The following is a 15485-nucleotide window of genomic DNA, read 5'->3' as shown; positions in this document are numbered from 1 at the left end:
CAGATGTCATCTTAGCAACATCTTCACAAGCCCTGCAACACCATATTATAGGAAGCCTCTCACTTCTGGAAGCAGAGCCAAGCATTTGGGTATCTGCAGGTATACTAAGAGAACACATTCAAGAGTTTTGTCCTGCCCCTTCATATGCAAACTCCCCAAACAAGGGGTTGATTCCTTGTCCCTTTTCTGTGCCACAGCTTAACCAGACTACATTCTCATGCACCTAAAGCCAACCAACCAGATGACTGATGCAATGCCACTTTAACGAGTCTCTTGTTAACACAGGTGCTTATTTTTCAGTCAAATTCAAAAATTTGAAAATACGCTGCAAAAACACTTAAATATATGGCTTTGTTCTGTAAATATACAATTTTTCTTAACCCATTTAATGTAATAATCACAGTTCATTTTGGAGAATTCTTCTATTCCAGAATAGTGTAATCTAGCTGAAAGATGCAGGATCTTTAAGTACGGTTATCTCAGAGAAGTTAGTAAAGGATAATCAGAGGTTACTTTATTATAATGTATATTTACCAAATTTTATTACTTCCCCAAGCAATACACAAAGCCATACACAACAGTGTTCATTACCAGAGCTTTGTCCTGTCATAATCAGCGTCAGTGCCACTTCTAGATTTGAGACCCTTAACTGAAGCAACACAAGGAAGAGAAGGGTTACAGAGACCACCTTTAAAATGCAGATTCAAACAATAATTTATTTTTCACAATTTCAAGTTCTTTTCCTGCTCTTAGTAACTAGCAATTAGCAGATGAAGGCTTCATGGAAACTGCTTATTTCTGTCCTTCAAGGGTCATCTAATTTGCTCTTTAGAAAACTGATGGAAAAGCAGAAATTAGGCCCAACATGCTGCGTGCATTTAGCATTCTTTATCACCTGCAAAACTTCAAGTTATTATAGTAAAGGAAGGAACAGTTCTATTCTGCACTAGCCAAAATCAAGGTCTCTTTCAAGAAAAAGTCCTGTGAAGATCTCAAGATACAATTTAGCCTTTAAATTGGCTAACTTGAAACTGTCATTGCAATGACAAAGAATAAAATAAGAATAAAAGCAGTAGTAACTAGCTGCAGTAGAGAATATATTTTTTTGTTTTCTAAGTCATTAAATTATCAGAAAAGAACCATGAACCATGACAACCAGGGCTGTGTATATGCAACTTCCTTACATAATATGAAGTCACTGCCATAGAAACCAAATTACAACATTAGCTGTCTGTGCTACGCCTGTCAAACACAGGGTGGTCAAACATCTGTCACGTTCAAGTGTGCACACTGCACAAAGGCTATTCATATTCATCTGCTTCACCATTTCATTAGTCACTTACTGCTTTCTGAAGTTTGTGATTTACTCCTAAAACAAGTACTTAGTATTTCAGTAAGTTACAACTTAAGTGACACCATCATTTACCCTCAAATTTCTACTGTTCCTCTGAAGTCAGACATTTGTCACACTTTATATATGCTATATCAGCTTGTGATTTTAAGCAATTAAAAATCCATACTCATTTTGAAATAGACAAATTTGCATTTACATACATAATGTAAATTTGAGTCTACTTACTGAAGTTGTTTATTTCAGACCTTGATGGGAAAAGGGTTGATGTTTTTCCTCCTAACTTAAATTTAGAACTGCGCAACAGTTTACAGTGTACATTGCTCAGCTGATAAGATGTATGTTTCTAGAGAAAGTCTCTTTCTTCAAAAGTGACTTGTAATATTGAGTAAATTTAGCCAGGTTTTATACATTTCACATTATCTACTGTAACAGCTGAATATTATAGTTATTTTCTACTAGGAGCCACTTAAGGTAAAAGGAAACAAACCCACTTTTATGGAGATGACAGAAGTGTTTACATGTTTATTTTGCCCCTACAGCGGTATCAACAGACAGACTGTGGATAAATGAAGGGTGGAAACGGACCCCAAATTCCAGGATTATGGGCAGTTACTCTAACCACTGTGTTATGGCACTGAAGAATGTTCCCCCTGCTGCTGCTGCTACCTCTTCAGAACAGATTTCATGAAGAAAGCCCAATCCATAGAAACCTGCTGAATACAAGCCTTGGAAGAGATTCAACACACCAGCACTTCAATACTTAGTTCTTGTATGCAAAGCTAAATAGGAAAAAATATGTGTAAAATCATCAGTATCTCTGCACTCTGGGCATGTTCAGGGCTAGGGAGCACCTGGAGACCTGCAGACTGCTCTTTTGAGCTCAAGACACAAAAACCCCTTGTGAACTACTTCATGTGGACTGAAGGGTGGAACTGTGATGGGTTCAGGAGCAGGTACAGGCTGGTAGCTCACGAGGATAGTGGCAAGCATGCTTGTTACAAGTTAGAATTCAAGAACCTGTTCACAGAATAGGCTGAGGGAACGGAATGAATACTCAAAGTATAGCACAGCTTCACATAATTGTCTGAAGAACCAAAACACAGTTTAAGAGTAAAAATTCAAATGACAGGTGAAATACTGTAGAAAATGACACTTCTACTAAAAATAGTGATAAAACATTATATACAACAGTACAAAAGATAAAAGCTGGTATTATACCACTGAATCATTTGAATGGTGCTTGATATACTTGTGCTTCTAAAAGAGAGTAAGAGAAGTATTTCCACTCCTGTATAAGCTAAGAATCTTAAAAAGCTGCATCCCTTGCATAACAGGTCAGTAGCAAGAAGGTAGAGAATACTTGTGAAAAAAGATTTCAGCATTTCTGTATATCACAAGTATTTTTACACTGCCATGTGCAGACTACTGACAAATCTGGAATATGCTCAAACTGGACCAGTAAAATTTCAAGTGTAAGATTAAAGAATAAGGATTACTTCTTCATAGATACTCAGTTTTTAGCTGATTTAACCATTTTTTCATGCTTTAATTTTTAATGAAAAATGCTTTGAATAGACTCATATACTGACCTCTACAGTTCTCAGAGATGCTACCATCTGTTAACTCAACTTTTTTTGTCTTTGTAAAATGGCATTTATTTTTCCCTAGCTGAAGGCTGAGGAAAACATCCACAATCAAGGCTAACATTTTTTAAATTAACAGAATGGGGTTTCTTCTTTGTTTTAAAGCACTAAAAATCCCATCAGTATTATTATTAGTACACGTAGCAGACAAGAGAATTAAGGGAAATCTTTTCCTTTCCTATCCCTCCAAAAAACAGAATGGCAAATGGCATTTCGCAAATTATTTCCCTAATTGGCTTATCTGTTTGGTGAAACAGTCTGTTCTACGTTATTTCACTTGACTAAGACACAATCATCAGTAACTAAGTCTTCTCTTCAGAAGTGATTCCTATTTTCATTCAGTCTGGCAATTAGTACTTGTACTCTGGAAGCCCCAACATAAGGAGGACATGGAGCTGCTGCAGTGGAAGATCAGAGGTCTGGAGCACCACTCCTGTGGAGACAGGCTGAGAGAGTTGGAGTAGTTTAGCCTGGAAAAGAGAAGGTTCTAGGGAGATAAGAGAGCTGGAGAGGGACTTTTCACATGGGCATGGAGTGACAGAACAAAGGCTGATGGCTTTAAACAGAGAGGACAAGTTTACATTGGGTATTTGGAAGAAATTCCTCACTGTCAAGGTGGGGAGGGACAGGCTGTCCAGAGGAGTTATGGATGCCCCATTTGCTGTCAGTGTTCAAGGCCAGCCTGGATGGGGCTTTGAGCAAATTGGTCTAGTGAGAGGTTCCCTGCCCACAGCAGAGAGTTGGGAATACAAGGTCTTTAAGGTTCCTTTCAACTCAAATTGTTCTATGACTTCATGATTTTTCCCTGAAGTCCATAGCATGGGTTTTGCTGGTTGAGTAAAACCACTAAAATAAAAACAGGTGGGTTTTTTTTTTTTTTTTTTTTTTAGTTACTAATGCATCTCAAGTTTTAGTAAGGGTATTTGAACAGAAAACACAATCATTGAAAGGTCTTACTGAACACATGCTGCTCCTTTATTCCAAAACTGCCTGTTTTACTCCAAATCATCAGTTCTGCATTTAAAAATGTATTCTATCTCCTTTGATATGTTTTTTAGACCCAAAAAGTTACTGAATCTATATTTAAAAAAACAAACTAAACCAACATTTTCTGCATGAATTCCAATACTACTACTCCAGAAAATAATTAGCCAGAATAAAACCCAAATCGAAGTCAATATAGCACATACAGCTATTGCACATCCTTCACTGCAATGACTTTGGGGGTTTTTTTGGTATATAAAGATAATTTGCTTCTGGTATCTTAAAAAATTCTTCATGATTTTGGAAGGACTATCTTTTCCTACACATTTTAGCTGTATAACACATAATTTTTACTTTATTTGGAAAAAATTAACATCTGAACACAGTTTTACACGTGAATGCAAAACTTGGGTATCTGGTTTATAACTAGGCAGTACACCACTGATTTCGGTCCCACCAGATCTGTGTTGCCAAATTAGTCAGCCATGGGCTGGAAATAATTAATCTGAGTACTTGTTTGAAAGATACATGAAATTAAGCTTCCTGGCTGTGGAGATGTATTCATCATAATGAAACCTTGCTCCACAACAGCAGCTTGAAATGCTATGAAAACAGTTCTCCCATGAACACAGCAACATGACTGTATCCCTGTATTTAATTTACAGTTTAGCTGATATGGCAGTAACTGACAGCTTCTTCTCTGTAGTTTCATTGGATAAATGATTCTTTGCTTCACCCAGCAGTTTACTGGTGAATGCATGGAAATTTCTGCATAAAGTAATCCAGAACAGAACATAAATTAAACTCCAAAAATATTAAGCTTGCTCAGATTTACTGAGAAGTTATCAGGATCACAGATTCCCATTGTTCACTGCAGCCCCATCACATCAAAGCTTCACTTCTGAATGCATGGCTCCAATACTTGCAATGTAACATCCTCAATTTTAAGCACTAAAAATAAGTTTCTAGTCAGTACAATAATTAGATTGAGGGAAAAAAAAAAGAACCAAAGGATAGCATACTGCATGAAAACTGAACTCCCATTTCATTAAAAATAAACTTCATTATTTGCATGCAATTTGCCACAGAATATAAATACTTCGTTATCCTCAAGACTCTGACTTTCTGAAAGTGTTCTACAACCAATTCCTTCCATTTGCCCCTTCTAAAAAGTATAAAAAGTTAATTTCTGATTTGACTCAGGTTTTTCAGCAACATGAGATACACAGCAAAGCAAGGTGAAGGCAGAAAAGCACAGCCACTAACACCAGTACACTAGAGAAGACAGCAGGAGAAAAATACACCTATAGTACTCACATCAATTCCTTCTGTTTTGCTTCAAAAACATTTGAAGCCAAGAATTAGAGTGTACAATTCTCCTAAAAATACACTGGCAATAATGATGAATTTCAGTAAAAAGTGTTTCTCTTACACAGAAGTTGGAAAGTAAGTGAGCCAGGCAGAGCTGATATTACCTAAACGTGCTAACTCAAGAGACAGGTCCGACTACTCTCCTCCAGAGCTCTACTCCAAGCTCCATATTCCTTCCCTTCATTTACTGTGCACCACCTCTTCCACTTAACCCTAAGGGAACAAACAGCTCTGCTAACCTGGCAGAAGTTAAGCCTGCAGAGAGCAGGTTTCCTGTCAGTTTTTGACTTTCTAACAGTTTTCTGTCAAGTTAGCTGATAAAAGTCAGTTCATCAAGTGGCCTGCCACACAGCAGAGTGCAGCACAGGAGAAGGGGTAGCTCTGCACTGATGCAAGCAAAACAAAAGGGGAGGCATATACTGGAAGCAGCCAAGTATCACACTTTCAGCACCCTTCCAGCCTCAAGCTCATTCCATAATCTAAGTATAAATGGTCTGAAGTCCTGAAATACAACAATAAAAAGGGAGATTTTCAAAACAAGCAGAGAAATGCTTCTCATTTCTGAGAACTTGGCTATAATCTGATTTTGAGCATACTGAAACTCTAAAATGCTGCCAGGTATGCTCAGTTATTCAATATTGTTTATGATCTGCAAGTATCTTACAACCTTGTTTTTTTAATACCAGTCAGTCAAATCTTATATTCAGTGTTTTTTTTAGTGCAAAAGGTTACTGTACATAGCCACTGGGCACAGGTTTACATTAGTCATTCAGTTTGAGAATAAAGTGTTATACACACCCAGGAATATCCAAACTAGCTCAACACAGGCCAGACAGGGTCACTGGGGCTAGCTGGCTATGCTCAAGCACCCTGTGAACATGGCTGAAGCTTTGAAACACTAAGCACACTCCCACAACACTTTAATAAAGTAAAAAGCCCTTGCAAAGTCTTGATGCAAAAAGAAAAGAAAATAATTTGGGTTCATTCCAACAGACACAAGGTGGGTCTAAAGGCAGTGTATCATCATCTCAGGAAAGCAGGGTGTATGTATAACAAGGCCTCTGTTTCCTTCTGTAATCAAAAACATATGACTAGGTAATGAATACATAGTTTTACCATATTGACAGAAGATATCCAGGTCTGAGTTGTGCAAGCCCCTATCTAACTACTAAAGCAGGAGAAGTTACCTGCAACTTCCAGGGCAGCAGAAAGTTGGATTTGGACTACATAGTACCAGTTGAGTAGCACTAAGCTACAGTAACCACAATATTCTTGTTAGTCATGTCTTTTATGAGGAACATCTTGCCACCATTCTCTTTGTGTTGCTGTGATGACAAACTGCAATGATAAGTAACTGTGATGGTAACTAAAATGTTATTTGTGTATTACAGTACTTTTCTCAAGGCCAGCGCTCAATTGTGCTAAATATACAAAATCCCAATGCTACAATCTGAATTTGCCCATTTTTCATCCCCAGAAGAATGAATTTACTCTGCAAATGTTTCCATGCATTTGCACAATACCCATCTACAATAACATGAACCTATCACAAGTGTCTGTGTCTTCCAGTGTTACCGTAGCCTACACAGCACTTCACACTTTGCAGAGATGGCAGGCAGTTAAAATAGAACCTGCCCTCCTCTGAAAGAATCAACTAATCTGAAAAACTCCAGCTAAATTTTATCACCTAGGAAAGAGGCAATTCCTGTTTATTTAATGATCCAATTTCTGTTGATGCTGGTAGAGCAAAAGCACCAGAGGCACACTGTTCTTTCTCATCTGTAGTTATCAACTTTTAAATACTGATGGAGGTCATGGTATCACACAACTGCTCTAGACAGAACTCTGATCTAAAGTAGCATGTCCACTGACTTAGGAAATGAACTTTATGTCCAACAACAGTCCTCTCACTTTCCTCTGATTGGAACAAAATTTAATTAAGTATGAAAACACCATGGAAAATTACAAGCAACAGAACTTCTCATTATCTAACTTGATCAGTTTTTTGACAAGCCCTGGGAACATATGATCAGTGCCCAATATTCCTCTTGCATCACTATAGCTACAGCTTTACACACAAAAGGAAACGAGAGACCCAAATTAACTAGGCTCTTTTCAAGTGTGCAAACTTTCAAGTGACATCACAAAGGGCAGATTAATCCCTCAACTAGCTGAAACTGTTGTTTTCAAAAAGCAAGCTTTTCTATTATCATTATTAAGCATATAACTTAATAAAGACTTGCCCTAAATATTCCAGTTGTTTGTTGAAAGAAAATGTAAATTATCTTCCTTTATATACTCATTCTAATATTATTCATAAGAGATCCAAAAAGCCACATTTGTGGCAAACTCTTTGGACAAAATAAAACCCATCATACACCCTAATCAATTTTTCTTCCAATAATTTTTGCAACAATTTTGCATAAATAAAAACAGGTGTGGGGTTTTATAAACACAATGAATGCAAAGGTACCTTAATATGCACAGAGTCTAAGCAGGGGAATCCATTTCAATTTGTCATTTTAGTAAACTAAGCTGGATTTCAAGTGGTCAGATGCTCACAAGGGGGCATGACCACGTCATTGCACTGGGGAAAGCATGACCTCCTTTTACTAAGGAGTAAGTTTTTAGATTGGTTCAGCTGTAATGTAATTTCATCCAAACTGGTGGAAGAATCTTTGTCATTGTCAGTCACTATTACTGCAATATTAATAGCCCCATTCAGCCGACAGCTGAATGAGTTCACAGCACTCCACCACTATTTCAAGCTATACATGCGTGCATACCTTGCACATTACTCGCATTGCAACGTAACTAATGAAATTTCTTTCTTGAAAATGTCTACTTCTGAATTTATACATACTCCTAGTTTACAAATACAACCTCATCCTAGCATGAACGTTTATCTTTCAAGTTTAAGAAAGGTTTGCAGTAGCTCATTTCTCAGTTACATAATCACAATTTTAGTGATAGATTTCCTATACTTATGTTTAAGATTTCTTTTGGGGGAAAGAGGGCTTTAAAGAAGGCCCTATTTTTTTCCCCCCATGATGTCTGTACTTAAAATACATAAATCATATTTAGAAAATTTGTGTAGCATATCTTACCTTTTTACCCATAGTTAGAAAAGGAAAATCCAGACCCTTCAAGGTCTTCATCTTATTGGAATCTTATAGCAAATTTTGGTATTTTTACTCTGGTAACTGACAGTACTTCAGAGAGATTTCATAGTGCATTACAAAGTGATGAAAAATATGCCACTTGCCATTGCAGTGCTTGTTAGGATACAAGCACTGCAATTGCTCAACTAGGATAGAAGTTTTAAGTATCCAGTAGTTGAGACAGCATACTAGGGAATAAGTAAGCAAGAACTAACTACTGAGGTGTATTTAAATATTCTCAGAAATAGAAGATAATTGGCATCTTGAGACACTAGTTAAAAGAATTTTATTTTTTCCTATTTTTTCTACTGTTCACATCAATATATTAACCAGACCTCCCCTCTATAAATCCATTCAAAAATTTTCTTTTAGCACTATTCAGAAGTTTACCTCCCTAATTGTTTACAAAGTCCTCTAACAAACATTATTACATTCATCATTAAGAGGTCCAAAGCATGCTTTGTTAACTATATAATTCAATTTGGACCATTTGGTCATAATACTCCTAATTCCCCTTCCCCCATTAATCTCCACACACTGCTTTTTCCCAAGCATCTTCAACTGGGCAGCAATATAAAAACATAATTTTTTGCTCATCCTCCAAAATTTGACTGCTATTCAATTTTTCAAGAAGTAATTCACATAAGGCATTGTACAGAATAATTAACAAATGCACTTTTCCATCTAGTTTTGAAAGCCACTGCTATCAGTTACACTCATGCTTCAGGAAATTCTCAAAAGGAGATAAGAGAACACAGAAAAACGCAGAAGTTAGGAGCTCTAGTTTGGCACTAATAAAACCAGAACCAACTCATCTGAATCATCTGACTCTAAATAGAAATCAATTTGTAAAGTAATACTGTACCATCAACATCGATTTGCAAACCCAGAAATAACAGAGATCCAAAATTCCTAATTATAGCACACTCGGGAAAGTACTTTCAAGTCTGGAAAACACAGAGTACAATACCTATTCAAAGATAGAAGCCACAAAGTGTTTTTCAAAGGTTTAGGCAAAGAACCTTAATATTTTACCTAATAGCTAAAAATATTTAGACTTAAAAATAATGCAAGAATTGTAGTTCAACAATGTGCCTGTCAGCACACAAAATTAGCTGATTGTTCACCTCAGTTAAATTAGCAAAAACCTGGACAACTCTGTCTTAATTTAAACCATCACTACAGTCACTACTATAAAACATAACAAAACACACAGAGCCATGTACAGTGTCCTAATGGGTGCTATTAACACCCATGCAAGAACAAGAGGCATGTTGACTACCAAAAGCTAATTTTGAAGCACTATTTGCAATTATATGTACCTACACCTGTTGGGGAAGTGAGTTGTACCTCAACTAACAGATTTAAGCAATCTGTTGACTACAGCTTCAGTGACAATATTCAGTGACAATATTCAGTGACCCCATCAATGTTTACAGCTATTCTAAAAAGACTTTCAATTACTTCTACTACAATAAGCAGCAGACCTAAGAGAGACAGTAAGAGAATTACATGTAGCAGCCCACCCTGTACACTCCACTTCGCAGCTAGAAACATGAAGATTCATTTACACATTACTATTCTTTTACCTTTTACACAATCAGGAGCAACTGGGAACTCATCCTTTTGGTTCTCAGACAATGAAAGGGCAGAGGTGGGATAGAGGGAGTTGAAGCTTTCTTTAACTTAACTCCCTGTCTCCTCCTTTGATAGCTGAGTCAGTACTTGGTACACATGGCTTCCTACCACCTTGCAGCAGAACATATAAGCTGCCCGGCCCCACAATGCTATTCTTACCTGGCTAAATTGAGCAAAGAAAATCACTTGTGATTGGGTGCAAGGGAGTGTGGGGTCATGTTAAAAATAAATTTGAAACAGGCAACTTTTCCTGAAGATGCGTTCTGAGTATTTATAAATATACCTATTGCATCCACATTATCGTTAATTTTAAAATAATTACAATGTATACAATTGCATCATTTCATACAAGAAGTACTTCTAAGCCTTTTTGAGAATGTTTGAGTATCTCCTTCAAACAGAGCTGCTCCAGCAGGACCTCATCCACAGTTCATCTAGGTTATATTATTTCTTGCCAATTAGCTGCCTTCCATATTTGGCATTATCTTGAAACAGAATGGAGAGATACAAGATCATGGTATTTATGTTTACAGATTACTGGTTGAATTCAAAGCAGATATACCTACCCACTGCTGGTGCATCATATTCATCCCCAAGTAAAATTTCAGGAGCAGAATAGGCAAGAGATCCACAGCTTGTAGTGAGCTTCTTTCCAGGCTGAAATTTGTTGCTGAAGCCAAAATCAGTCAATTTCACAAGTCCTTGTTTTTCAAAGAAAACCACATTCTCTGGTTTTAAGTCTCTATGAACTACATGCAGTTTATGGCAGTAGGATATAGCATGAACTATTTGAGCAAAGTATTTTTTTGCCAGATCCTCATTGAGACCTTCTTCATGTTTCATGATGTAATCAAACATATCTCCACCATCCCCTAGCTCTAAGATGAGATAAAGCTTTGTCTGGGTGTCAATTACTTCGTACAGCCGCACAATGTTGGGATGCTGCACTAATTTCATGCACCTGACTTCTTGAAAGAGATGTCCAGTGGCGAGAGTGTCCAGTTTGGTCTTGTCAATGACTTTTACTGCTACTTTTTCACCTGTAAAGACATGCCGAGCAAGTTTGACCACAGCAAAATGGCCTCTGCCCAAAGTTTTATCCAAGTCATACAATCCTGCAATTTTTCCATCATATCCTCGTTTGAAGCCTGCCATTCTGTTTCAGAAGACGAAATAATATTTAATCTCTTTGGAAACGTGGTATTTTCATATAAGTGTATCTGATGCAAATAAATAGTCCGTAATCATTGCCAAGCATACCTAAAAATAAAGAAACAAGATTATATACTTGTATAAAAGTAAGCAACATTATTATCCTGTAATTACCTCAAGTTACATCAGCACATTACTACAGATTATTTATGAAATAATCTTCAGAAATTTTTGCAAAGGATTTAATAAGGCAGGCTGTGCTAACTTGCAGATTTCTGACATCACATTATCAGTATGCTTGAAGAAAATGAGTTTCAGCATTGCAATAATAAAAATTTGTCACAAATTCAGTGGCCTTCATTGACTTGAGTCAGAAACCTTTCAAGCAGCACTTGAAGAAATCGGTGTTATAAAAGACTGTTAAAATTGGCAAAGCTGAAATCTGTAACTTTTCCAGATACACTATAAAACAGCTGGGCAGCACAGAATATCATCAAGAGGAACATACCTAATACATCTTTTTTTGGCACATCCCTTCATATTGCGCATGAAACAGCTCTAATACAAAGTTCTAATGGCATGACTTATGACTTTTACCTCCTCCTTTTTAGCAGCTTACTGTTTAGTAAAGCTCAGAGTGACATAAAATACTTAATTTTGTTACTCTAATTAGCTTGAGCGTTATCAATCAATACTGTAATTACAGCAAGTGAACAAATCTTTGAAGGCTGAAATGAAACTGTGGATGTACTCAGTGGCAAATAACATGTTTTGTTAAATATTTTGACTGAAGTTATACGAACTGGTGATAAAAAGTTTGGAGGTAGACTGCATATGTTCATCAGGCCTGGGAATGAGTGAAGAAAAGGGAGAAGAAGAGTGGGAAAGAAGCAGAGAAGATTCAGGAGTTCAGCTTTTGTGTAGTGAATTCCTGCTTACCAGGTATTTGCCATTTAAGCAAATCAGACCGAACTTATAAAATATTCATATTCAAAGCTGGTTTTGAAGGTCTTACATCCCACTGTCTTGTTTTTTTTTTTTTTTCCATATACAAAACCTCCCACAACATTTTCCTGCATTGTTAACTTCGATTGGGGTTTCAATAAAAAACTGTAGCTATCAAAAAGCTAACCATTTCTCCAACTTTGAGTGCTAAGTCGGTAGAAATATGAAAATTCGATGGCTCATTGCCAACTCTAAAATACAGAAAAAACAGCTCTTTAGAATATATTTTCAGTTTCAAAACTGAACTTCAAAAAGAAAATCTTTGAAAAGGAAGCTGGCAACCAAACAGCCCCTTACATTAGTTATTCTCAAGTTGAAATGTAAGCATTAGATTAAAAACACTCCCTGCTAAACAAGTTATTTCACAGACAGAGAAACTAATGAACCTGGTTTCATATGAATTCAATTACAAGGTTGGGGGTCCTATGAGGATTCTGTGATGTTATCAAGCTCACCTTACTGCTTCTCTTAGTTGAAGCCATGGTATAACCTCTTCGCTATCCAGCTGTCTGCTTCCACAAAACCCATAGAATTCAGTTTGAGACCTCCACGCCTGTAAAATTTTAATGAAATCAATTAGCTTCCAAAACTTCGTAACCTAGACAAGGAACAGGGTTAAGTACAACAAGCATTAATACAATAACAAACAATATAAACACTGAGGTTTCAGGTTTTATGTTTCTTTAAAGACAGTCATCAAGCTTCAACAAACTTCACTGGGTTTTGTGTTGATGTATGCACCCTTTTATTCTGCAACTAAGCACTATGCTTCACATGCTCTTTCAAAAGCCACTCCACTAGAAGATGGTTGGCATATCTGCTTCCCAACACTCCATAAACTGCTCATCTTACAGAGCTTCCCCTACCATTCCCATGTAACACCATCCCATCCTTATTCAAAAAAGCACAAAATTGAATTAAAGCGTGCTACGTTAAACTAAATGCCCACTCTCCTACCTGGTAGAAACTATTACATAATGCATAGGGAACAACATAATACAGTGGCAAATACAACAATAAACAATAAAACTCTCCTTATCTTTCAGAGATTCAAAAACTTCTTTACATCTGAAAGCAGTGGGTTTGTGTTTAATAGCACTTGATGTATTCTACCCCACCCCTCCCTGTGAAACTGGGCAGGTGCTTTATTAACGCATGTGAATTTTTAGCATCAAGAACATACTGCAGCGGAGCTGAATAATTTAACTATGTGCTGTAAGAAGAACCACTTCCTCTTGTTTGTTTTTAATCTCTTGACAATTTGTGCATCTTCTCATTCACCGTCTGTTCCAAAACAAGAACTATCATACTCCATTTACCTTGCCTGAAGCAACTCACAGAATTTGTTTCCTCCCTTCCTAGCTTCAGCTCATTTTTGTTCTAACCCTAGTCTATAAATCCTTTTGCAGACGTTATTCCACAGGCTTTAGCATTCCTCTCATCCTCCTCTACACATTTTCTGGTTTATTCTATTCTACTTTCTTAGGCCAATTTGAGGACTACTGCACACTGACAATGTTTTCAAGCAAAACTTTACTTTATAGCTGCATAATGTTCCATCATACTGACCTAACCACAAAATGAAAACTAATGAAAAATAGTCCATGTATACACATAAACCACCTAATCTTAGCCTGCATGAAGCAGGAGGGGATATATTAATCAGCTGTGCCCCATATGGCTGTGCAACTCCAGAGTCTCACTCCTGAAGGGATTGCCAGCATTTAAAAAAACCCAACAACAATAACAATAACAAAACTCCTACACAAACATGCTTTATAGTACTGCTGTCTCCACAGCATCCTAATCTGACCCCTAACTGCTTCTAGATTAAAGAAATTAAAGGAAAAATGGAACACATAAATTAAGACAGCTTGTCTGAATTTAACTGCAACATTTAGCAGTAAGGAAAGATTACTTTGTTCACTTGGCACATTCTCAACCATCATTGTACAAGCTCAACAAGTGATTTAACTCTAAATCACAGAAAACACATAAAAATCAACCTGTCTACAGAATTCCAGCAAAAACCAGTTATGTATAAGCCATGGAGAAATATATCAGAGAATAATCAATAGGATATGAGTTTACAGAAATGGAAGATATGCAACACATGGTTTGAAAACACAGAAGTTTAGAATTGTTCAGCAGTAGGAAGTGGATGCAAAAATGTCATAGTGTATAGAGATACAAGCCTTAATTACAAAATTAAATATTCTATCTAAAGAAGAGCAGTTGTCACACCAGTACATTTCAGAGCAGTTTCTTTTTCTCAGATTCTCTTAAGAGTAAGAAAGTAGAATTTTGACAGTACTTAAGGATCCACTATTTCAAGCTGGAGCCTCTTTAAGACCCTTTGTTGATGTCTCCTTGGTTACAACAGTAAAACGTCTGGGGTTGACTATAGATGAAACCACACAAGCCTCTAGTTTTGCCATGACCCTCCAAAACAGAATTATTTTTAATGATGGATCATTTTGGTGATCCAGTTTACAATGTGACCTCTTGAACATTTTCCCAAGTGAAGGAACTACAGACTAAAGCAGACAATAAGCAAAATTTCCACCAGCCACATTTTAGCAGCAAGCCAAATTACAGCCTGCGAAAAAGCATTTAAGAGACAGTTATATCACAGAAAATATTTACCTGTCTTTTCATTCACATTATGTTAAAGTCCTGCTAAGTTCATTTTTTAGCATTACTTTTCAGCATTAGTTTGGTTTTTATAGTTGTGAGTTAACTAACCATTAGCAGCGTTTAATGCATGCAGCTAATTATGGTTCTAAAAATGCATTTTTCCCTAATTATACCAGAACTCAGCTACGCCTCTGACACTTTTTTTATGCAATGTAGACATTTACCAGTAAATAAATTCAGAACAGATCCTTCTTTCCACAGCTCATATACCTATCCCACAAAACACTGCAAACAGCCCCTAATGGAGATCTGTAGGAGCTGTTTTGTAATATCACATGCATCCTATTAAGAAGCTTAGCAACAGTATTGTGATTCAACCATCTCTAAAAGATGGATGAATATATCTGTTTAGAAAAGGAAGCATGTTTCAGAGACACTAGTTTTTCTTTAAGCAATTCACCCTATTAAAAAAATTTCATTAGATTACACACTGCATGTAAGACCAGCCTAGTTCATCTTACTTTAGAAAATGAAGCTTCA

General features: G+C 36.7%; 1 protein-coding gene across 1 annotated transcript in view; it reads right to left on the bottom strand.

Moving 5' to 3' along the window:
* Positions 1-15485, bottom strand: part of SNRK (SNF related kinase) — a 39622-nt gene that overhangs the window by 16436 nt on the left and 7701 nt on the right. Inside the window, exons 2-3 of the mRNA XM_068205706.1 lie at positions 12764-12861; positions 10718-11411 (exon numbers count right to left, since the gene is read on the bottom strand). Of these exons, the coding sequence (XP_068061807.1) occupies positions 10718-11306 (589 nt within the window). The 5' untranslated portion in view covers positions 11307-11411; positions 12764-12861. The remainder of the gene's footprint in view (positions 1-10717; positions 11412-12763; positions 12862-15485) is intronic.

The sequence above is a fragment of the Anomalospiza imberbis genome, chromosome 1, assembly GCF_031753505.1.
Source record: "Anomalospiza imberbis isolate Cuckoo-Finch-1a 21T00152 chromosome 1, ASM3175350v1, whole genome shotgun sequence".
Lineage (NCBI taxonomy): Eukaryota > Metazoa > Chordata > Aves > Passeriformes > Viduidae > Anomalospiza > Anomalospiza imberbis.
The sequence above is the reverse complement of the archived record's forward strand: the minus strand, read 5'-3'. Positions and strand labels throughout refer to the sequence as shown.